The sequence below is a fragment of the Dermacentor variabilis genome, chromosome 4 (genome assembly GCF_050947875.1).
Source record: "Dermacentor variabilis isolate Ectoservices chromosome 4, ASM5094787v1, whole genome shotgun sequence".
NCBI classification, from domain to species: Eukaryota; Metazoa; Arthropoda; class Arachnida; order Ixodida; family Ixodidae; genus Dermacentor; species Dermacentor variabilis.
In genome coordinates, this window is record NC_134571.1 from 2891324 (window position 1) to 2915503 (window position 24180).

The 24180-nt window shown below is 47.4% G+C and overlaps 1 protein-coding gene across 2 annotated transcripts in view; it reads left to right on the forward strand.

The window, feature by feature from the left end:
- LOC142578574 (fat-like cadherin-related tumor suppressor homolog) overlaps positions 1–18843 on the forward strand; it is a 512562-nt gene extending 493719 nt beyond the window's left edge. The window contains exons 37-39 of one of the 2 annotated variants that reach the window (XR_012827230.1): positions 8824–8939; positions 16867–17044; positions 18725–18843. Coding sequence is in view for 1 of the 2 variants with exons in the window: in XM_075687953.1 (XP_075544068.1) it covers positions 8824–8939; positions 16867–16962 (212 nt within the window). In the remaining variant the exon portion in view is untranslated. Of the gene's footprint in view, positions 1–8823; positions 8940–16866; positions 17197–18724 lie in introns of those variants that run through there. The other variant, XM_075687953.1, reaches the window with a different exon arrangement.
- The last annotated feature ends 5337 nt before the right edge of the window (positions 18844–24180 follow it).

Below are 24180 nucleotides of genomic sequence, written 5' to 3' on the forward strand. Positions count from 1 at the left end.
ACGCAAATACGAACACGAGCCGATGATTGATGATGGCTTTGTACAGATGAAGATGAAGTCCGCATAAATGCTTACACTAATTTCCCCCGTGGACGGAAGCGGCCAGCCTGGCCGCACATTAGACAGTGGAACGGATATGAAAGGGCTTCAGGCGAGAAACGTGCACGATCTCTGTTCCGCTTCCGCGTCGGTCGGTTGGGGCCTCAACAGATGTAACGCGATAGTTCACCGGCGAGGTCTGCTCGATGACTTTGTAGGGGCAAAGATATCGAGACTCAAGCTTCGCACATAAATCGGGTGTTCGCGCAGGGGTCCATAGGAGCACATCGTCACCAGGGCGGTAGGAAACGGCGCGATGAGAGGCATCGTACCGATGTTTGCGATCGTCTTGGCTGGCTGCAGTGTTCATACGGGCGCGACGACGACATTGGGCAAGACGAGACACAAACTGGTCGCAAATGAATGGGGAAGCGTTGACGGGGCCAGAGAAGAAAGAAACGTCGAGTGATGAGGTTGGATGGCGGCCGTATACTAAGAAAAACGGAGAGTATCCGGTGGTCCGTTGAACAGACGTGTTGTACACAAATGTTACAAATGGGAGAATCGCATCCCAGTTACGATGATCAGGTTGAATATACATGGATAGCATGTCACACAGCGTGCGATGAAATTGCTCTGTTAGGCTGTTGGTTTGAGGGTGGTAGCTAGACGTTGTCTTGTGCACGGTGTTGGACACTTGCAGAACTTGATTAAGAGTGCTTGAAAGAAATGTCTTGCCTCGGTCGCTCAAAAGAACGTGAGGCGCCCCATGACGTAAGTAGACAGCCTGCAAGAAGAAGGACGCTACTTCTGAGGCAGCTCCTGAGCGTATTGAGGCTGTTTCAGCGTACCGGGTCAAATGGTCAACAGCAGTGACGATCCATCGGTTGCCGTCTGGAGTAGGTGGGAGGGGCCCGAAAAGGTCAATGTCGACGACAGAGAAGGGTTGTGCTGGACAAGGAAGTGGTTGTAGGGTCCCGACCGGAGCAGTAGTAGGTCGCTTACGGTGTTGGCAAAGCGTGCACGAGGCAACATATCTAGCTATGCTCGTGGAAAGGCCTGGCCAATAGAATCGGCTGCGGATGCGCTCGTGTGTTTTGTTGTAACCCAAGTGGCCTGACGTCGGGTCATCGTGTGAGGCCTGCAGAACTGCAGCGCGAAGAGAGCGCGGTAGAACGGGAACCCATCGATGGCCTTCTGGGTGAAAAATGTACCGGTAGAGCACGTTGTCTTCAAACTTGAACAGTTTGAGTTGTTTCCATAGCCTGGCATTGGGCGGAGATGAAACACCGCTAAGGCGATTGATGATACTATGGCAATAGGAATCGGCGCGCTGGTGAGTGGAAAGCACTGAAAGGCGGTTTGGTGAAGTCAAGGAAGAAATCGGTGTAAGAGACGAAGCGTCCTCCGTGCGGCCAATTTGACAAGGTGATGTGATGTGCTCCGATGATGGTGGTAATGGGCATCGTGAAAGAGCATCGGCATCTTGGTGCTTCCGTCCGGATTTATATATGACATTGAAATCATATGCTTGCAATCGGAGTATCCAGCGGCCAAGGCGCCCGGACAAGTTTTTGATCGTCGACAACCAACATAGGGCATGGTGGTCGGTCACAACCGTGAAATGTCGACCATGGAGGTATGGACGAAATTTCTGAATGGACCAGACAACAGCCAAACACTCTTGTTCGGTTATCGAGTACTTCTTTTCCGCGGAAGTGAGAGTGCGGCTTGCATATGCAACAACCTTTTCGCAAAATTCGTGGTCGCGCTGCCGCAGTACGGCACCAATTCCGTGACCGCTGGCATCAGTATGCACTAATGTGGGCGCCTTGTCATCAAAATGACAAAGAACAGGTGGGGATGTTAGTGCGCACTTGAGTTCTTGGAACGCGGCTTCACACTGATCGTTCCAATCGAAGGAACTGGAACTAGCAAGGAGCTTGTGGAGGGGCGAGGCAATGCTGGCAAAGTTCCGGATAAAACGTCGAAAGTATGAGGCGAGTCCAATGAAGCTGCGCAGTTCTTTTGCACGAAGTGGACATGGAAAGTTGAGCACCGCGGAAATTTTATCCGGATCGGGCTGGATGCCGTCTTTGCTAAGGAGATGACCCAGGACTTTAATCGTTGTGCTAGCGAAACGGCACACTTCCTCGTGTTTAGTTGAAGTCTGGCATTAGAAAGGCATGTGAGCACTTCATCTAAGCGTTGCAGATGGTCAGTGAAAGTCGAGGAAAACACGACGATGTCGTCGAGGTAACATAGACAAGTTTTCCACTTGAAGCCGCGAAGAACCGTGACGATCATTCTTTCAAATGTGGCGGGAGCATTGCATAGACCGAAAGGCATAACATTAAACTCATAAAGACCATCCGGAGTAGAAAAGGCGGTCTTTTCTTTGTCCGCTTCGTGCATTGGGATTTGCCAATATCCGGAGCGAAGATCAAGGCTGGAGAAATATTGCGCGCCTTGCAACGAATCAAGGGCATCATCGATACGGGGCATCGGATATACATCCTTATGGGTGATCTTGTTTAGGGCACGGTAGTCATCACAAAATCGTACCGATCCACCCTTCTTCTGCACCAAAACGACGGGTGATGACCAAGCACTGGCGGAGGGACGTATGACGTTTCTTTTCAGCATATCGGCGACGTTCTCCTTGATGATTTTGCGTTCGGCCAAAGAGACTCGGTAGGGACGACGGCGTACAATAGTCTGGCCATCGGTGTCGATACGATGGAAGGCAACGGAAGTCTGTCCGAGGGACGAAGTATCCATATCGAAGGAGGCCTGGTGCTTCGTAAGCAATTTTAGCAACGCTTCATGTTGAGCAGCAGTAAGGTCAGGGCTTATCACGGAAGTAAGGGCAGATGAAGCAGATTTGTCCTGTTGAGGAAGAGCTGGCGAGGCGGCAAGAGGAAGCAGGGAGACTGGTTGGGTATCCACATAACAGGTCACTGCGGAGCCTTGAGGTAGGAGGATTGTCTCAGTGGTCGCATTTAAAGCGATGATTAATGCAGAGCTTTCTTTGAACCGCACCATGCAGGAAGCGAAGACAATCCCACGGGCAAGACAGCGACCGTAAGGAGTGATGAACACGTCGCCATTGGTGATGTCCGTAGAAGAGAGACTTATGACTTGCTCGTGAACGGGAGGCAGTACAGAATCGGCAGCAGTGAGAAAACGCAGTCGTGGCTCATCGGTACTCCCGCCGCAATGAACTGTCTCGCTCATATGGACCACACGTTGACGGCAAGAGATTAAAGCGGACGCTGACGAGAGAAAGTCCCAACCTAAAATTAGTTCATGAGCGCACGGGAATAAAATCGCGAACTTAATGTGATGACAGATACCATCAATGAAGACGCGTGCTGTACATTGGGCTGATGGTCGAATGATTGCTCCATTAGCCCCAATCAGGGATGATCCAGTATAAGGCGTCTTCACTTTCCGCAGACGAGAGCACAGGTCGGCACGCATAACAGATATAGTAGCTCCCGTGTCAATCAGAGCTAACAAAGGCACACCCTCCACAGACACCAATAACATGTTCGAAGGACGTTCAGGAGGACTTGGAGCACTTCGCGGTGATGCAGTTTTCCCTCCAAAAACTGCACTGGTTAGTTTTGCGGTCGCTGGACATGGAGTTGGGTGACAGGTCGAAGTGGCGAAACAGAACGTCAGAGCGGCGATGGGGAGCGGCGTCTCGAGGCACGTGTGTTGAGTGCCGTGTTGGAGAAGTTGGCCGGAGATTGAGAGCGGCGAACGGGAGGAGTATCGTCAGAAGTGCGGTAAATGCGAGGAGGTGGCTCATCGCGTTCAAAGGCCGCGTAACCACGACGTTCGTCTTGCTGGCGGCGTCGGCAAAACCGGGAGATATGTCCTCGAAAGCCGCAGTAGTAGCAGATAGGCCTCGACGAACGCCAGGCAGAGTAGTAAGGCGGGTTCGGAGCTCGGGTGACTAAAGGTGCCAGGTGATCGTGAACAGGCGCAGATGGTGTAATTGGAGACGGCGCGGCTGGCATTGCAGCAATCTGGGCGTAAGAAGCCGGTTGTGGGCAAGGAGAAGCGTTGGTATGCTGGGCGTTCTGCAGGGAGGCCAATTCCTCCTTAATAATTCCGCGCAGGTCAGTAGAAGCAGGTTGGACGTGAGCGCTGCTGCAAGGGGTTGAGCCATGCGCTTGCAATTCCTCACGAATCATGGCTCGAATGATAGACCGGAGCTCAATACTGGTTGCCAGGGGGTTGTCGGAAAAGTCCGGTTGCAAGCGGATTGACTGCAGGGCGTCGAGGTGCTGACAGACGGAGACGACGTCCGACACCGTCGAAGGGGTTTGAGCGGCGAGTGCGTTGAAGGCAGTAGATCCGATACCCTTAAGAAGGCGTCGCACGCGATCAGGTTCTGGCATGGCACTGTCGACACGGCGGCAGAGCGCGAGGATGTCCTCAATGGACGAGGTATACGATTCGCCATAATGCTGGACGCGCTCAGACAGCCTCTTTTTCGCAACTTCCGAACGAACCGTGGGCGTGCCGAAAATCCGCCGTAGCTGCTCCCTGAAAGACGACCAATCACGGAAGTCGCTCTCATGATTCAGGAACCATGTCTTGGTGACTTGAGAGACGTAAAATGGCACGTTGGTTAACCGTGATGTCTCGTTCCAGTTGTTGTATTCGCTGACATGATTGTAGTTGTCGAGCCAGTCTTCAACGTCCTCACCAGGCAAGCCAGAGAAGATTTCAGGGTCGCGATACCGGTTGTTGGCAGGGCTGGGATTTGGGGTGGCTGGCACTTGAACCGAGATGGTGGATGCTGCGGTCTGGTCTTGCGACATGGCGGCCTCGTGGCGTAAGCGGCGTCCCGAACGTAGCTCCAGGAGAGATCTTGAAGTGGATTGAGGTCGAAGGGATCTTAAAGCACCTCCACCACTTGAAATACCACGGTTGAGACCACGCTTTATTCCAAGAAGGAAAAATGGCGCCGACGCAAATACGAACACGAGCCGATGATTGATGATGACTTTGTACAGATGAAGATGAAGTCCGCATAAATGCTTACAATATATATATATATATATATATCCAGGGATATTACAGATATACACATACCTTGAAGCGACAATACGTAGCAGCCGGGACACATTCAAGCACTCAACCAATGTAATATATATATTACATTGGTCGAGTGCTTGAATGCATTCTGCTATAGTGAGTGCTTTAACTAAACAAAAATGAACTACACCAACTTCCAAATACAAGTAAGCTTTTATTGTCACCTTATACATATAAAGACCAAAAAGCACATATATGCATATTGTTCAAAGAACAAATATACACTGATAAAAAAGAGGAAAATTTGCAATTCCAATAGCACAACAGAACAGCACAACAAAAATTCTTATTGCCACCCTGCTCGGACATTTGAGTTTGCAGCATGGAATGAAAAAAGAATGAAGCGAAAAGAAGATATGAATTAACATTATTAAACTGCGAAAGCAACAGAAATGACATGAAGGAATTAATCTTGACCACATCACTTCAATAGCACTGAAAACGCCTGCAGTTAAGACATGTGCAGCAATGGAATTGTAACAAATTTGCCATGCCAGGGTAACCTGACAAGCTTACGCGCATTCCTTAATGGCCAACATTTAGCATCATTTAGCACCGCTGTATGCCCAACATTTTCCTTAATGGCCCAAATGCACAGTTTTTCAGCAAAATCAAAGGGCGCCGATGAAGAGTCTGCGGTAGCTAAAGCAAATGTAGGCCCCCGGGGTCCTGCTCACCAGAGAACCCACATTGACTTGTGCGTACACCTCTCCTAAGGGATCCTGTTCCGTTCTCACAGCGAAGTAAACCATCCGATGAGTCACGTAGAGTCGATCCATCAGGGAAGCAAGGCACATTGTCCTTAGTGCGCGTAGTGTCACAACCACCATCCTGAACTTTCGATGTCGGCTCGGTGCAGTGGCCAGCATCACAAGGCGTACAAATGTTTGCAGGGACAGCATGACCGCACATGTTAATGCAAGTGTGCGGCGTATATACGCCACTGCACAGTTCTAGACTTGCGAATTCTCGAGCCGTTGACTGCTGGCTACCGGTGCAAGATCCGAATTCCTTGAATATCGTCTTTGTTTCCAGCGACGCTCTCTTTCGCATGTACGGCTTCTCCCGCAGTCTAGGCATGCTGGCACCTGTGAAGAAAACACACTTCAATACCCAAACGAATTAAAAAAGAAATCGATGTAGCTGTCATACCTTAGTAGCTGAGCAGGAAACTTCGGCAGGCACGGAAGGTGACAAACGGTGCTCCGCTGCCCTCAAAACGATCACAGAATGAAAAACGGCGTGGCGACGATGGCTAGAGCTTGGATTGGATTGGATCACTGCAGGGTTTTGCTTTGCCAAGCTCTAACACTTCAACGTGCATATACGCAAATATATATAGGTTTTTAAAATATTGTATTATTACACAGTAAAATATTTACTTATTTTGGGAATAGTTGGTATCTGATTTTCGGGTTTTTAGTTTCTGCTAACTGTCTCCGCGCCTTAAGGGCAGAAAAACATAGCCTTTGAGATTACTGTCAATGCATGGCGGCTCTGACGCGTTGTAGCTTTTGTAATCGCTTTCAATGCACGCAGCCGCCAAAAGCGTAGCATTCGAGATTTGTTTTTGTTACCTACAATGACACATGTATGCAAAATTGAACACAGTAGACTACTTCCCGTTTTAAGAAACCAGCCAAAAACAGACGCACACAGGAAACATACAAGAGGACAGGAAAGAGGCTGGAAGAGGCCTGTCTTGTGTATGTTTCCTGTGTCTGTCTTTATTTTTTTTTTTTTTTGCTGGTTTTTTCTTAATACAATGCACCAACTAGCCCAACAACATGTTTTACTTCCTGTTTCAGTGATACACCTGAACCTACACAGCATAAGTCCCAGTTACATTTTCGGAGGTCCGGACCTTTTCATAATGAGGGATACCTTGAGCGCTTGGCTGTAGGTCGAATAAGTGGCTTCAAATGGGTGCTTATATATTCTGCTAGTCATCCACAAGCATTTTTTAAAGCAAACTCCAAATTATTTGTATGACCCACTGATAGAAAAAAAAAAGGTATTTTAATACTACGATGTTAAAGTGGGCAGAATTTATATCAAGTTGGAAAGATATTTATATTGCTTTGAAAAAAGAATGCACTGTGTCCGATAGAGAACAAAAATAAACAAATATAATATGAACAGACTAAAATTTCCGGCAATATTTTTATTTTAGTTTATATAACTCACTAGTGTATATATCCTGGACATGCCTATTTATGGACAGCCAGCGGACGTTCAAAACGGGATGTCCCATGGACATCCCGTGGAGATATCCTTCGGACATCCAAACAGGATATGGACTTCTCCTGTACGTCCCATGGACGTCCGTGTTGGATATCTGGATGGATGGACGTTGGGACTTATGGTGGATGTCCCACGGATATCCGTGGTTACTTGGGATCTCCCTGCCTGAACCCTTTCCTTATTGGGATTTTGTTCCTTTCTTTATGGAGGACTACGGTCACTGTGAAGCCGCTATAGATATCTTTCAGTATCCTTACATACGGCTCATCTACACCCTGACTCCATAATGCCTCCATGACTGCTGAGGTTTCGACTGAATCAAACGCTTTCTCGTAATCAATGAAAGCTATACATAAGGGTTGGTTATATTCCGCACATTTCTCTATCACCCGATTGATAGTGTGAATATGGTCTATTGTTGAGTAGCCGTTATGGAATCTTGCCTTGTCCTTTGGTTGACAGAAGTGTAAGGTGTTCCTGATTCTATTTGCAATTATCTTAGTATACACTTTGTAGGCAACAAACAGTAAGCTGATCGGTCTATAAATTTTCAAGTCTTTGGCATCCCCTTTTTTATGGATTAGTATTATGTTAGCGTTCTTCCAATATTCTGGTACGCTCGAGGTCATGAGGCATTGCGTATACAGGGTGGCCAGTTTTTCTAGAATAATCTGCTTTCCATCCTTCAACAAATCTGCTTTTACCTGATCCTCCCCAGCTGCCTTCCCCCTTTGCATAGCTCCCAAGGCTTTCTTTACTTGCAAGAAAAGGGATGACGGGATGAGCGTTACTTGTGGGATTTCAAATTCCTCCAGACTAGTCTCTCTTATATATTATATCGAGGTTTAATTGTATTCGTTTCAATGTGACTTGAAGTAAATATTTCTCACTTTGCTATTGCCCGATGCTAAGTCCTATCACTAAGGGGGCCACAAATATGTGCAATGCATTGGAAGTATGGCTGCTATGATTAGCCACACACGGCAGTTTGAGCCAGTAATCAACCTGCACAATTGAGTTTTCACTAAGATCTGCTATTTCTCCAAGTAGGCTGTGTAACTTTGCCCAGTGGGCCTTCGCAGACTGCATGTTGTTGCAAAAAAGAATGAATCAGGCATATTTGCATAATGTGTACATTTTTCGTGCTTGTGAGATCAGTCGGGGCATATGATCACTAGTGGCAAACTTGCCGCATAGCTTGGTGCCCACACTGCCAATTTTGCTAACTGGAGCTGATTACTGTTAGTGAGTGCTTCACACAACCAACTGGTCATCAGAGCCTAACCAACAGTGCATGTAATCTGAGTTGTTTCTTCAGTATACTGCCTAAAACAGTGTTTTTTGCTGTGGAAGCAGTGTTGATATAAGGAAAGTTTAAAATAACTGACTTTCTGCCAGTAAATATGTGCTTAAATTGCATTGCAGGTTACTGCTGGGACTACTCGGACCTGGCAGCACATGCTGAAGAAGATGTCTCAAGTGGTGATGAAGCACCTGGCAGCCATCAGGGCTCGGAGTGTTCTGAAGACACAGCCCTGCAGGTAGATCGCTACAGCTTAGACTAGTTATAATGTAACCGTTTATAGTGCAGAACTGGCTGCAACGCAGCTTCTTCTGATTCCCGTTTACCCTTCCGTAGAACTCCATATACAGTCGACTCCCGTTAATACGAAGTTCACGGGGACCGCAAAAAACTTCGAATTAAACGAACTTCCAATTAAGCACAAAACACAAAAAACAGCACTTTATTTGTGGCGAAATCGAGTATTTTCTCTAAGAAAAATAGTCGGTCATCTTGCTTTGCTTCTTCTTGCCGAATCGCGCTGCTGAAAGCAAGTTCTGCAGGCTGTAGATGTGGCGGAACGCTTCTTCCGCGTTACCTTCAGCGGCAAAGAAGCGCTCCGCAAGAGCAAGGCCCGCAGCTACATCGGCAGCCTTAGGTTGCGGCTCGCCTTCAACGTCATCGTCGCTTTCCTGGGTCGCTTCCTGGGGCTGAATAATCTCTACAATTTCGCTATCCGTCAGCACACCGCACGTTTCGACCGCCTTGTCTACGGCGACGTAATCTTCAAAATTGACGTCCCCGAGAGCATCACCAAAATCAGTGCCGTCAAGCTCGCTTGTTGACGCTTCCTCCGCTGAAATTTCAGAGGCATCCTCCGAAGAAGCTGCCACAAAACCGCAAGCCCTGAAGCAGTTTGCGATTGTTTCTTGCTTCACACGATCCCATGCTCGCGCCAACATGTGGATGGCACTAAGCAGGCTCACCTCGTACTTTGTGGAGCTATCCATACACAAAATCATGCACTCGAGGAGGTGCCGCCTGTACAGGACTTTAACATTCTTGATGATGCCTTGGTCCATTGGCTGCAAAACAGCCGTTGTGTTTGTAGGCAAAAATGTGAGGTGTATTGCACTCAAGGCTGGCACATTCACGTGAGCACTGCAGTGATCGACAAGGAACAACACCTTGCGATTCGAAGCAGCAAACTTGCGGTCCAATTTGCTTATCCAGCTCTTGAAGATTTCGGCCGTCATCCACGCTTTTTTGTTCGCCTCATAGTCCACAGGCAGCGTCTTCACGCCTTTAAAACATCTCGGCTTCGCGGCTTTCCCGATCACAAGTAACCGACATCGTTCCGTGCCAGTCATGTTTGCCGCGATCAGCACCGACACTCTCTCCTTGCTGCGTTTGCCCCCAGCACAGTCGTCGTCCTTGAATGTCAGGGTCTTCTCTGGTAGAAGCCAATAGAAGAGTGCAGTCTCATCTGCATTGAAGATATCTTCCGGTCTGTATTCGGCGAGATATTCACGCAGCTTTCCGTCCTTCCACGTGGCGCATGTTTCCTGGTTAACGGACGCCTTTTCACCACACACGCTCTTGAAAACCAGGTCATGGCGATCTTTAAAGCGCGTCAGCCATCCATCTGACGAAACGAAGTCCTCGATCCCCAACATTGCTGCAAGCGTTCGGGCTTTCATCGCAACGATGTCTCCGCTGAGAGGAAGTTTGTTGCTCCTGGCCTCCCTAATCCAAACCAGCAGAGCCTTCTCCAACTCTGGGTAAGCGCCGGTGCGCATTCGCTTCCGAGAAGTCTTGAACTTGTCGTTCTCAAATGCATCCATTATTGTGTGCTTGTTCTTGATGTAGTTAGAGAGCGTGTTCGGCTTGATCCCGTACTTCTGCGCTATGTCTTGTTTGGCGGCACCTCCCTTCTCAACTTCCTTCAAAACCTCGACTTTCGTTGCCAGGTCGAGCGTGCTATAAGAGCCACGGTTTGCCATGGCCATAAACTGCGCGACTAGGTATAGTCAATTCCGAATCACTCGTGGAACAACCTAGCCTACAAGCTTCCCGCACAAAGGCGCTCAACCAACACACGCCTGACATACGCTGCGCACGCTGTCAAGACTAATCTCGCACAATCTCGCCACTGCCAGTATGCAGCGCTGCGTTCACCTATGGCACCCGCGTGGCCTCCGCGATCAGCTCCGGCCACGCGCGGCAGCCGCGCGTGGCCTCCGGCGGGAGCCGCTTCGCCTCCCACCGGAGTTGATCGGGGAGGCCAGGGCAGCCGTAGCAATAAATAATCGCGCCGCTCCAAGAAGGATGGCGTTGCGGGCGGCTGCGGTGGCAATGACACCAACGCGGAGCACGGAACTGTTGCAACACTTGAAAAATTGCACATTCTACCAAAGAATGACGGTCACCTCGAGGATCCCGGCTGAAAATTAACTTCCAATTAAACAATATTACTGGATGAGGACTTCGAATTATCGAGCGATTTCTTCTATAGGATTACATGCAAAACTGACGGGACCAGCACTTCACTTCTAATTAACCGAAAATTCCAATTAAGCGGCTTCGAATTATCGGGAGTCGACTGTATACTTAGAACGACAGAAAGCTGAGCTAGTTGGTTAGGATTCATTATGCAAAAAGTGAGGCGTGCAGACAGGGCACTCAGTTTATAGTCAGCGTTCGTGTTGTCCACTTCTCTTCTATTGTGTCCTGTCTGCACGCCTCACCTTTGTGCTTACTGAATCCATACATACGCATACCATTTACAGTGCAGCCGTGTCAGACGAAATACTGGTTATAATGCGCCTTCCATGCAAAAACCCCGTTGACAAGCATGGTAGAGAGCATGCTTCTCAACCATGTGCGCAAGCCAATGGGAGGGGAGAGCAACGAGGGTGATGTGGAGGAGGAGTAGCGTGAGACAAAGAGTGAGCAAATGGATGAAAAAAAAAAATTCGGAAGCACGATGTGGGTGCGTGATGCTTGCCTAGGTGATGGAGAAGCCTTTTACTCTGCTACTTATCAGAGGTGTGCTCTGCGCTAAACGCGGTTTCAGTTTCTGTGTGCTCATCATGATGGGCATCATCGTGATGTGCAGATATTGGGCGTGCAACAATTTCTGGTGTGTCCCTGACTGCCGTCAGTTTAAGCAGTGTTCCAAAAATTTAGTTTGGAGCTATTAGGCTTTATGTACACTTGTGAGCTTCCGCCGTTCCTATCAGTGTGTGAACATACAGACTTGGTAGGTGTGCGTAGTAGTTGCCATGGCTGATCGCCAGAGAAACCAAACTCCGCTTTGCATGCGCTGCTGTCACATGAGACCGTGCATGTGACCACATGTGTAGTCTCACGAGTAGAAACATATCAAGGGCGAGTTTCCCGTGGTGGTATGCCACCCGACACCCCCGCCGGCTAGGCCTGACCAGCCTGCTTTCTTGGCAGCCAAAGTTCTGGGGGTCGTGATTTGATGCCGATTGAGTCAATGAAACGTGTTGCAGTGGCTGTACGGCACATGGAATGTGGAGAAACCACCTTGATAACGAAAGTAAGGGCAAGGGCAACGCTCAAATGGTGGCAGCTTGGCCTGCGGTCTCTGTTTTTGACACCATGCATACGTCCCGATCAGTCCGAGAAATTGGATGAAACTGTACTGCGTCTGAAACTTGGGCATCGTCATTTTTGTTTTAAAACTATTATTACTTTTTCTGCTTCATGCAAAGATCGTGCCCAGGAAGCATGCAGCCAGCTAGTATAGACGTCTACCTTTTAGCTTGATCTAGCTAAGGCCACAGCTAGCAGCCTTCTTTTGGAAGCTGTAATCTAGACCTAGACCTCTACAAGCCAGCTGGTAGCTCAGTTAATGCTTCCTTCACTTGCAGCTAGTAGCCGTCTTGGGAGGCACTGCTGTAGCTGCAGAGTACGCATTCAATGTTCAGGCTTGTTTCAGCTTCGCATGTGCTATAGTTAGCTTTATTTACTATGTTTATGATCGTAGAAGGTTGAAATCTTATTTTACCTGTCACTGCAAAAGCACAAGCAAGGCAACAACCACAGTAAAATGTTCACTTCGGCTGTGGTCAGTGTATTTCTTGTGCAATTCCCTACCAGATGAGCTGTTCTCAAGCCCTTGATTTCATGCTGCTGTAATATTGCATAAATACTAAACCAATAATAATTTAAAGAAGTGATAAATACAGTGCAACAAAATATATTTTGTCAATACATGACACCAGTACTGAAATAGTTATCCCAGCGTTCACAGAGGAAATATTTGTGCTGTATATATTGTTCTCCCACACCTTCCTTTTAAACAGCAAGACAACAGTTTTTGCCTAAGCTCGTGCGAGTATAAGCATTTCTAGTGATCAAATGGCACCAGCACTCACAAACTTTAGTGTTTACCAAAATTGCTAATGAAACATAATTAGAGGTTTCCATACAAAATCTGACATCTGCCATTACGCACTTATGGCAGAAAAACCAACATTTCATTATGCCCATTTATTTTTAAGAATTTAAGATACAGTTTAAGCAAGTGTTGCAATTCAGTGTAAGCACAGACTGAGTGCACATAAAACATTTCAGTCCACTCATTTTGTTCAGCCATTCTCAATGTTCGAGCACCACGCCTGTACCTAAGTTGCTCTATATTTTCAGTTAGAAAGGACCATTGTTTTGCGACACTGGTGGATCAGTATTAGTATACTATACCATGCGTGCCAGCTGTAGCAGTGCACTTAATAAGCATATCTGTCTGAAATATTGCTACATGAGTACGATTTTATTTTCCTTGTTCCACAGGCCATGAGCAGATTGCACTGCATGTGCACCTTATGTGCCATTAAGCTTGCGCTGGCATGAAAATGCATAGATCCATATGCAAAAGCCACATATGCCATTTCTATGACTGAATGCAGCCAATAAATACCACTATCACCTCAGGGAAACTGCCCTCTGAAGACGGTTGCATGCAATACTAATGCCAGCAGAAGTGAGTGCAAGTGCTTGGAGAGTGCATATTAAGTAAGATAAAACAGCATGCAGAAAGGCTGTTTCCTGTCTCTACAAAGACATAACCTTCCATAATGGCTCATAGATGCATAAGGGAGCAGTAAAAAATGCAGTTTATTTCGTAAATGCAAATGTGATTCAGTATGATTGCTACAAATACATGACTAATACAATGTCTTTAATCAGCGCAACTTCGTTACAGAGAACTTAGAAATCTTTATTATAAGTGCAACAAGAGAGAGACTTCTCTTAGTTAAAATAGTAATTCAAATGTTTATAAAATGGATACAGGGACTAATCAGCTTTTTTGAGAGCATCCCTAAATGTACTAGCCTTTATTTTCAAATAAAGCAAACAGTGCAAAGAAAGAACAGGCTAAGACTGACATAATTGCAAGCTTAAAAGGCAGCAAAGGTGCTTTCACAAGCTCTCTTGAAGAAGTCTTTCCACTAACTAAAAATACCTATTTTGCCTAAATCATGACTGTAAAACTATAGAATTCTCAAAAAAACACACACACAAAACTGGTTGTACAACTGCCTGTACAATATCGCGGATTGATCTAACTCTGGCATGCAGTTACAATCTTGGCAATGTAGGAAAATATTAGAAGGCAATCCACCGGTTAACGACTTTTTATGTTCCATTAGCCTCTGATTGATACACCGCCCCATTTGCCCTACGTAGAACTGGCCACACCTAAAGGGAATATTATAAACCACACCCATACGACAATCAGTAAAACTGTTGTTCTTATTGTGCTTCACTGGACAAATATCTGTTCTTTTTTTGCCTTTTACCTGCTCCTTTTTCCTCTGCACGGCAGCGCATACCTTACCTAGCTTATCGGGAGCAGTGAAAGCAACATTAACATCATACAGCTTCTGCCACTGTTGGGCCTGAATCGCCCGTGCTGTCGCTTTCCGTGTAGTACTCATCACTGTCGCTTGTCGACACTTCAGTAACAACAAAGGCAACGATGGCGAAAAGTCGAACCTCGTAGCCGACATTTCTTTGTGGTCGCAGCAGTGCTGCCGAGCAACTTCGCATTCCAAACGCCACACACCGTAGTCAACAGTAGATCCCTGTCGCATGCCAGCGCCAACTTCTTCGTGCGATGTTCGATAGCACGAACAATGTCTAATTTTGCTTCTATGCTGAACACCTGGTGTCTTGTGTATCCGAGCTTCCACATGACGAGAGTGTTTGCACGATGCCGCAACACTAACTGGCTGGTGCCGAAATGATGTTTATGTGGCTTCACGCGCAAACGCACGGGGCACTTGGAGGCCATTGTTCCGATCTCTGAGGCTTGTTGTTCTGCCGGACCGCCCAATGGAGGCGACGCACTGCCATAGTTTCTCACCATAGTACCTAGAGGGAAATCTGGTGCTGCTGTGCTATGGTATGCATGGGAATGGCAGTATATTGTGACTTCGGATTGGCATCATTCTCGAGAGCCAGGCAAGCACTGTCTCGTCTGTCACGATGATTAATCATCTACTAAAACAGCACGTAAAAAGTTGTTTTCGCTTTATTATTACACAAAAACATGTTTTGTTTAACTATAAGAACTTCTTATTGCATGCACAATTATATGATACGTAAGAAGTATCAGCGGGCCGCTAAGGTTGGAGAACAGACAAGATTCGCGCTCACTTTGAAACAGTTTGCAGTCTGTTCTTGCTTGCCTTCGGTTGTTCATGCATTGTAGGTGAGTGAAGATGTAGTATGCATGAATGGAAACATTTTATGAAGATTTTACTTTAAAAAAGCATTATTTGTGTAGCCATATCCACATTCTAGACGAAGCCTCTTACAACACCAGCCAACGCAAGCCTTGCAGACACATACAGTAGAACCCCGCTGTTACGTTCCTCACTACTGCGTTTTCCCGGCTGCTACGTCGTTTTCATCCGGTCCCGGCATAGCTTCCATAGGATCCAATGTATAAGGAACCCCGCTGTTACGTAGTAGCTGTGAAAACGATCCCGCATGATGCGTCACAACTTAGCCCCCCGAACCCGCCTGGGCTAAAGTAGGCAACGCGCTCCAACCGCCATTATGGCTTTTGACGAGTTTTAGCCGGGCTTGGCTATGGAACTGGCTGCAAGAAGCCGCACGCCAGTTCCATAGCCAAGCCCGGCCAAGCGCGGCCAAAACTCGCCAAAAGCCAAAATGCCGGTCACATACAACCACGGAGGAAGGAAACTTGCATACGACGATTACGTCGCCGTGGATGCTGTCGTCGGGACGTCAGAGTGTCAGAGCATCGCCGAGATCGTTGGGAACTCGGTCGCGAGTGAAGCCGCAGACTGCGATGCACAAGCCGCATAATGCCGGGGAGTTGCCAAATCCTAGCTTTGGAGAAGCTGTCGTGGCTCTGGACCTCCTCTGCAGGTACGTCGCACTTCACAGCAACGCTGACAGCAATGCGGCCTTCCAGGCTATTGAGAAACGTGTGGTGATTTCTAGCGAGCGAAAGAAACGGCAAGCCACCATTCTGGACTTTGTTTAGGTCCTAAGCGCACTCTGTGGAAATAAATCGTCTATAGTTGAAGCTGCACTTTTTTTCATTCATTTTCGGAGCTTTCCTCACTGTTGTGTTTTCCCGGCTGTTATGTTTTTTTTTCCTGGTCCGGTGAAAAACGTATGAACGGGGTTCCACTGTATACCGTCATTCCCATGACGGCATGGTGCCCCTTAAACTCCCATAGACTGTCGCGCCAGATTTTCCTCTAGGTGTTATAGTGAGAAACTCTATGAGCACCACCGTGTTTGTGCGACGTAAAGTGGAAACACTACATGTTAACCGATACATACGCAATAAGCTGGTACGGTTTATGCGGATACAAAACACATTATGTTCAATGGCCGCTGAGTCGGGGATTTGACTTTACTACTTTTAAAACGAAACTACTGTTTAAGAAGGTATGGTTTAACGAGGTTTTACTGTACTTCCAAAACAGCCATCGAACAAGCATTCCAGCAGCTGGAAAAAGCGGACCACTCTCACATGAACGTTAGAAAAATTATGGCACCTGCTTCTGGTGCAGCATGTGAAAAATGGCTCGAGCCTACCAAGGAGGCCTGGGCAGGGGCCTTTGTTCCTATGGGACTAATAAATTTTATTCCCTTATCTCATACATTTGCAGGAAGAGCGATACACCTGCCACCCTGATCAGTACCTGCCACGACACAGTGAGCCAGCGGTGTGTGCCATTGAGGACAGCGATGAGGAGGTACCCTGACAGCAGGCACCGTGCAAGGACTGCCATCTACTAATTTGCATTCGTGACTGTGCTTGTGGCCAGAGAGCTTGAACTCTCTAAGGTAATATGCCGTGTCGTCTGTGTTGAGTACTTGCCTGTGACATTGCCTCAAAACTGTGCCTTGTGCTACAAGCCTTGTAAGCTGTGCAAGTTGTCCTTATATATGTTTAAGTGGCACTCAAGTTGCAAAAATAAATACCAAACGTCCATCCATTGGCTCCTTGTTATAACTCTATTAGCAAAGCCGCTAGCTTCACAGCACACTGGGTTCCATGGCAATAAAACACTACTGAACCCGCAAACAGAAGCAAGCCACTGTCAGCAACACCGTCCCGTCCCACCGTCCCGTCCAGCAACGTCGCACCGTCCCGGTATGTCCTTGTTGCCAACCGTCCACACAGCACGCAGGATTGCAGACACAACACTCTTCCCCCCTTGCCAACGTAGTCCTTTAGGTACACACCTAAATGCTGTGCACTGCAAACAATGCATACAACCTGTGGCGCACAGTTGCTGATAACATGGATTTTAGAGGAAGTACTTCCAACCATTTGTAGTGCGCGTCGACCACCAGAAGGAAAACAGTTGCTTGGAATGGTCCTGCAAAGTTTATGTGGATCCTGGACCATGGGCTCTTCGCATACTCCCAGGGATGCAACCTCGTACGTGGTGGTTATGGCCTTGTCTCTTGACAGCGCTGACAAGCTTGCACCTTTTGTTCAATGTCTGCATCAATTCCTGCCCACCAGACCATGCTTCTTGCCGGGGCTGTCATGCACACAATACCAGGATGTATGCTGTGTAGCAATTCTAAAACATAACTTCTTGCTTGGATTGGAATATCCACCCTGCTGCCCCACAGAAGCCTGAAACAGTACTCCGAAAGCTCGTGCTAGGGACAAATAAATTACTTACATTCCTCCTGGTGTTTTCCATGAGGCCAACCATTTACAACCCAGCATTAAACTCTAGCCAAGGTTGGGTCACTCCAAATGCAAAGAGCAATCTTGCAGGCATCCTAAGCAATTTTAGGCGCTGTCTGCAGCATTCACACTTCACCCAGCTTTTTTTTCAGTCGAGCTTGTCTCTATTGGTGCAGGCAGTCGACTAAGGGCATCTGCATTTCTGAAGCCTTGCGTGGGCCCATACTCCATTTCGTAGTCATATGCATACAGCATTAGCTACCATCGTAACATCCTTGGTGAAAAACGTGCGGCATTGGCTTTGCATGGTGCTACAATCCCAGTAGAGGCTTATGATCAGTTACTATACAGGGTGCGTCCTGAATATTTCGCTGCGCGTGTTCGAAAAATGATGTTGCGCTCACCGCTGCACTGTTCTTGCTCAATTTTTACAGAATGATTGCATTTCGGTGTCGAATTCATTCAGTACGACACTTGGCACAGTTAATATCCTGGTTTTTAAGAAAAAAAGTGCAAATTTGCCTGCACTTAGGAGATGCGAGCTGCTGCTGTGACAGCACATGGATGGGATGGATGGGTGTTGTGAGCGTCCCCTTTGGAACGAAGCGGTGGGTTGCGCCACCAAGCTCTTGATATTATACAGCCTAATGTCCTACCTAGGTAAAAAAAAAGGAAAAGAAAAAAGAATGATGCATTCCCACAACCAAATTTTCTGACCCCCTATTGTGAACTTTGCTATTGTACGTCCCCGTTTTTTGTCGTTTCCCCACTTTTCTTCCACCAATCTTCCAATTGCCACTTACTAATCTCTATTGCAGACATGTTTACTTTCCCTCTGCTCTCGCTGAACCCAAGGGCTTCAAGGAGTCCAGTGGTGCCTGAATCGACTGCTGGGCAGATATCTTCACATTCTAATAAAATATGTTCCATCGTTTCACTAGCTTTACCACAGCAAGCATGTGCTTCTTCTTCCTTCTTATATCTCGCTTATAGGTGTGTGTTCTAACATCTTCTCTGTCGGCGGGCTCACCGGCCATCCGGCTGATCACGTTAGTCCAGAGTGCGCGCCCATTGGTGGGTGCTCGTGTGCCTCCGCCTCGGAGGAGCAAACGCCCCTGTTTTTCTAAAGTTGTATCCGACTATAGTATACTGTACTTACGCACGCCTTACCACGAGGAGGGGTTACCACAGTTTGCCAGGTTTGGCTATATACAGTAAACTCTCACTTGTACGAACGTCAGTTTATCGAATATTTCAGAATAACGAACTTTTTAAAAATCCCCGGCAGTTTTCTTATACATTCTATGCAAAAATGTTTCACTTAAACGAATTTCGGAACAGTCAATATTTCAGTTTAATGAACTCGCTCAGAGGACCAAGGCTTATTTTTACGATCAGAACCGATGCCTGCCCTCATCAAACCGCCGCTCCAGCGGCAATGTAACGTCGCTGGCACTACAGCGCCCCTGGGGCAAAATGGCGGCGTGGAAAACGAGCGGCAACGAGGCAGGGCCTCCGACATCGCCCACACAAAACAAGCAAGCATGTAATCTCGGAGGCCATGAACCTAGTAACATCGCTGGCTTACAACGCCGCCAGAACAAAGCGGCGATCTGTCACACCACAAACCACGTGGTGTGTGTTTTTTTCCGACCGGCTAGTCGTGGCATGGTCGTCGTCTCTTTCGAAAAAGAGGCGAAGAAGACAAAGAAGAGACGAAGAAGAGGCAACTGCCGAGCCAGTTTCAAGCCCTATAACTCTAGCTGAGGTTGTAGGGTACACTGGAAAGTTGAGAGACTTTGTGTCTCAACAGCAAGCTGTGCCAGAAGTGTACAAAAACATTGACTCTTTGGACAGTTTTGTTACTTCCTGTGCTTTAAAAGTACAAGTGCAGAAGAAGATTAGATTTTTTTTCTAAGTGAGAAAGGCAGCATTATAACTGTCATGAACCTTGTACTTGTTGATAAGTACAAATTCCATTTCACACATTTCTAACACTATGGATGTCATGTGTTTTGCTCCATGAATTGCACTTCAAACTTTTGACTCTGTATGCCATGTCTTATGTTGGGCTAGTGAATATTCAGTTTAGTGAACTTTCAGTTAAGTGAACTATTTCCTTCGGTCCCTTGAAGTTCACTCAAGTGAGAGTTCACTGTATAACCAAATTGGGCTACAAAAAAAGATTTTTGGCGTCAACTTGGGCAAGTTGGCTATGTGGCTATATTTGGGCTACTGAAAATCTGCGACTTGGCTTTGTTTGGGATATAAGTGGCGCTCTAATCCACAATGGAGAGGTGGCTCTCACCTAGTAGAAACAAATCCCGAAGGCTGTGTTCTAGCTGGCTGAGCCGGCAGCACAGTTTTGTGTGTGTGCGTGCAAGCGCAAAATGCATGTCCCCACCTCCCCTCTCTGCGCCGTTGTCTGAGCCGGTGGCTTTGATCTTTTATGCACTTAAAGCCGGCCTCGGCAACACCGGCGCTTCGGTGCCAGTAGGTTCCTCGATGTCAGTGCCGCCTCCCGCGGAGAAGCGTGGCATCGAAGCACCTTAGGTAATTAGTGTCATTCATCAGGCGGGCAGGAAAGCAAATCCGCTTCTTTCCTACTCCTACTCACAACTCCGTTCCCCTCGCCCTCCCTCGCAACTCCTTCACCCTCGAATATCTCCTCGCGCGGAGACAGTCGGAAATGGTAGTGGAATTTTGACGTAACATTGAAAGAACAAAACAAAATAAACGCTGCTGGTGAGCGTCTTTTTCTAAACCTGTCGAAATCTGTTTTTGCACACATTTGCACTTGCCTCTGTCGAACGCTGCTGTAGAGCGGGTTTCTAGCCTGGCCTCCGGAAATAAAACCGATCCCATAAAAGAACTTCCCACACGAACATTAGAAATTATATTGTATGCATGAACGCTGCATAAAAATCGAGCCATATGACCGCTCCCTGGCCAGATTTAACACTGCCGTGATGTACGATGAATGAAAAGAATGCAAGTCCAGAAAAGGGAAACTGTAGCTTTAACCACCGTTTATAAAGCTTTTTTAGTTTCGAAACTGCTCCTCCGAAAGCAGGCGCGTTTTGCGCCTAGGCACTGAGAGGGCGCTGCGGTTGAAGTTTGCGCTACGCTAGCAACGCTGCCGACGCTGCAGTAGCTGTGAGCATTTACATCGCGTTTTCTTGTCGAGTGGTCCTAATTATTCCCTGTAAGTGTGTGTGTATATTGTGAGTAGTGTGCAAGTTGCGCTTCATCAGCTTTCGGTGTGTGGTATGGTGTGGTCGGTGTGGGCGCTCATGTTGCCCTTGGGACCTGTGAGGTAGCGTGAGCTACCGCTCTTGAACTCCAGATTTGTTTATTTTTCGCTGTCGGAAGGTAGGTAGTGCGTGTGATTTATATTCGTTACAATAGGTTAGGACTGGGCAACCAAATACTAACGTATTTCATGCCGGGATGTACCAGCGGGTACAGGTGCAACGCAGAGAAGAGGCACTTCTCTCCGCCGACCGATCCGCGTCTCCTTGCAAAGTGGGAGAGAGCTATACCCCGTGCAGACGAAGTGTTGGGGGAAACATCCGAAGTGTACAACACCCACTTCCAAAAAGGGGGCATTGTGAAGTCGTATAAACTTGTAATCAACGGAAAAGTGATTGAAATCGAGCACGGAGTATGGTCTCTCATGAGTGATGCACTTCATACCATATTTCCCAATCTCCAGCAGTACTTATTCTCAATTCCTAAACGGAGAAAATCTCCGAAAAATAGAGCAAGTGTGGCAACAAACGCAGGGGCAAGAGCGACGCTGCAGAGGGCACCGTACAAGAGCAACCACAGCCCGTGCAAATCAGCTGTTTGAATATTAATGAGTTGGTGGAGAAGAGCCCGTCTTTGCGGTTGCCTCGACAGTGCAGATAGGCAGCTCTTGAAGACTAAATAGACAGCAATCACAGATTGTTTTTTACGAGGCAGGAATGGAGGGAGAGGTACACACAATATTGAAGAGTGTTGTAGTTCGCAAAGACATGAGCCACGTAGTATCTGCCCGCGGAAAACTGGTGCCGGCATTGCCCATGAATATGGCAATCACTTAAAATCGCATGAAATGGTGAACCTGACCTCGTGCATGAAGTACAAAAGAGATACAAAGGCTTCACAAGACTCTCTACCTCCTGAAGCAGTGATTGTAATTGAGCGCGAGTTTGTGACTGGCAACCTGGTTTGTCCTTCAGGGAAACTGTTTAGCTGCATGAAAAGCATAGAACAGACCATTGTGCAAGCATAAAAAAAGAAGCCTTTGGGGACCTTTCCTGGAAGGTTTTAGATGCCCTTGCAAGACAGGGACAAACTGTATCGTTTCCCCAGAGTATAGCTGTGCTTTTACAGCACAGATTGTACACTTCTGTTTGGTCACACGAATGCACTTTTTTTCCCGAAAGAAGAGCCAGGAGAATGACAGTGCCAATAGAGCTCGGAGGGAACGTAAAAAAGCAAAGCTCGTGTGAATGGTAAATGAAGTGAAAAGTAGGGTCTCTGAAATTGTGTAAAGAGTTTTAATAAACTATAATATGCCAGTACAATTAAGTCCACTAAAACATCTCTGTAATGTTTTTATATTTTATAAATATTTACCAGAGATAGCAGATGATAAGTATTTATCAGGTGGCCCTCTATACGTGCCTTGAAAACTAAGAAGTCGCTTTATGGAACCTCTCTAAACGACCCTGGAGGGTGCATCTCGTCCTTACTAATATCGGGGGAAATGTTCAAGCTTCGTTGTTTCAATTTTTGTAAAGCCTGGCTTGCGCAATTTCACGTTCGGAAAACAGGAATAAAAATTATTGGCGATCAGCATGATTGATACGGAGAGGTAGCGTCGCCTAAGCGCAAGTGCGAAGTAAACTCCTCATTTCGCCATACTGATGCGGGAGGTATGAAACGCCAGCGCCGAGATGCACAGAGGATCAATTAGATTCTCACGATTTATAACATTGTCTATAGATGTTTTGATCAATATACGTTGATTTATACGCCATACATGCGACAGCGTAGTTTTCTACAGCAGGTTTAAGACTGTTAAACGCATTAAAAACCAAAAGTGCGAAATGTACACGCACGAAAGCGACTATTCTGCCGAAAACGAAATGTAACCGCCAATGCCCACTTTTTTCTAAATCACTTATCGTTTGTACGCATACGTGGGCTAACTCATAAAACTTGTACAGCGCAGATAACGACGCCGTGAAGTGTGAGCAATGCCTTCAGTTCAGCGCCGCTGCGAAAGCACAACGGAACGCTACGCGCCCGTAGCAGACGACGCACTTCCTTGGCGCAAACTTCGACAGCAACGCCGCGGTGGCGGGTACAGAGGCGGGCCGCATACTCGCTGCGGGCGCGGCGAGGAGACGTGGAACTGAAAAGGATCTATAAACGGTGGCTTTAACCGCAGGTCGAAAGCAGCGGGAGCGCATGGAACTGTGCTAGGCTACCCTAGGCGCATGATGCTGAACATTATTTTGTGCTTACGACAGCTAAAAAACAGAGTTCGTGGTTAATATTACTGTATATGACTAAAAATAATAATTGAGTGCTATCTGTCACATAATAAAAGCACTGTGATAGATTTGAGAGAAAGTTTATTGGTTAATTTGTGCTTACTATGGGGCTCTAGCCATCGTGCTCTAGCGGGGTATTGCGCGCTCGCGACGACAGCCCTGCGTAGTGGAGGTAGTATAGTTGCTTTTTTGGTAGCGCCCTGGTCGATTTCTTTTCGCCTTCTGCAGCGATTCGCTGGAACTTGCGAGTTTCCGGGGCCAACCAGGAAGTGTTCAGTGTGCAAGCATCATGCTATGGTGGCTAGAGGGGGCTAGTGTGACGGGCGCCTTAGAGTTACTGTATGTGCTACCGCAGGTAGTAGCATATACAGTAACTCTGTATACAGTAACTCTAGGGCGCCTCGGCGCCTCATCCGCACCGTGGAGGAGGAGCGCGCGGAACGCGGTGAAAATTTAGCCACCGCTAGGGGCACTGCTGCGTTCAAAGGTGCCACGCTTGCGACGGCCGGGCACTGACAAGGCTTCGCCGGCTGCGTTGACGCTTCGCTGTCGCCTCTGTCGTCGTCTGTGAAATTTGTCGGCAGTGTTGGGTCGTCGCGTTGCCACACGAGGAATGGACTCTTCAGATTCAGACTGTTGGATGTAATGAACCCTGCCGTCAAGCCGCTCAAGCACGTGCTTTATACCTGGATGCAAAGGCGGGTATCGATCTTGCTCGCAAAAGC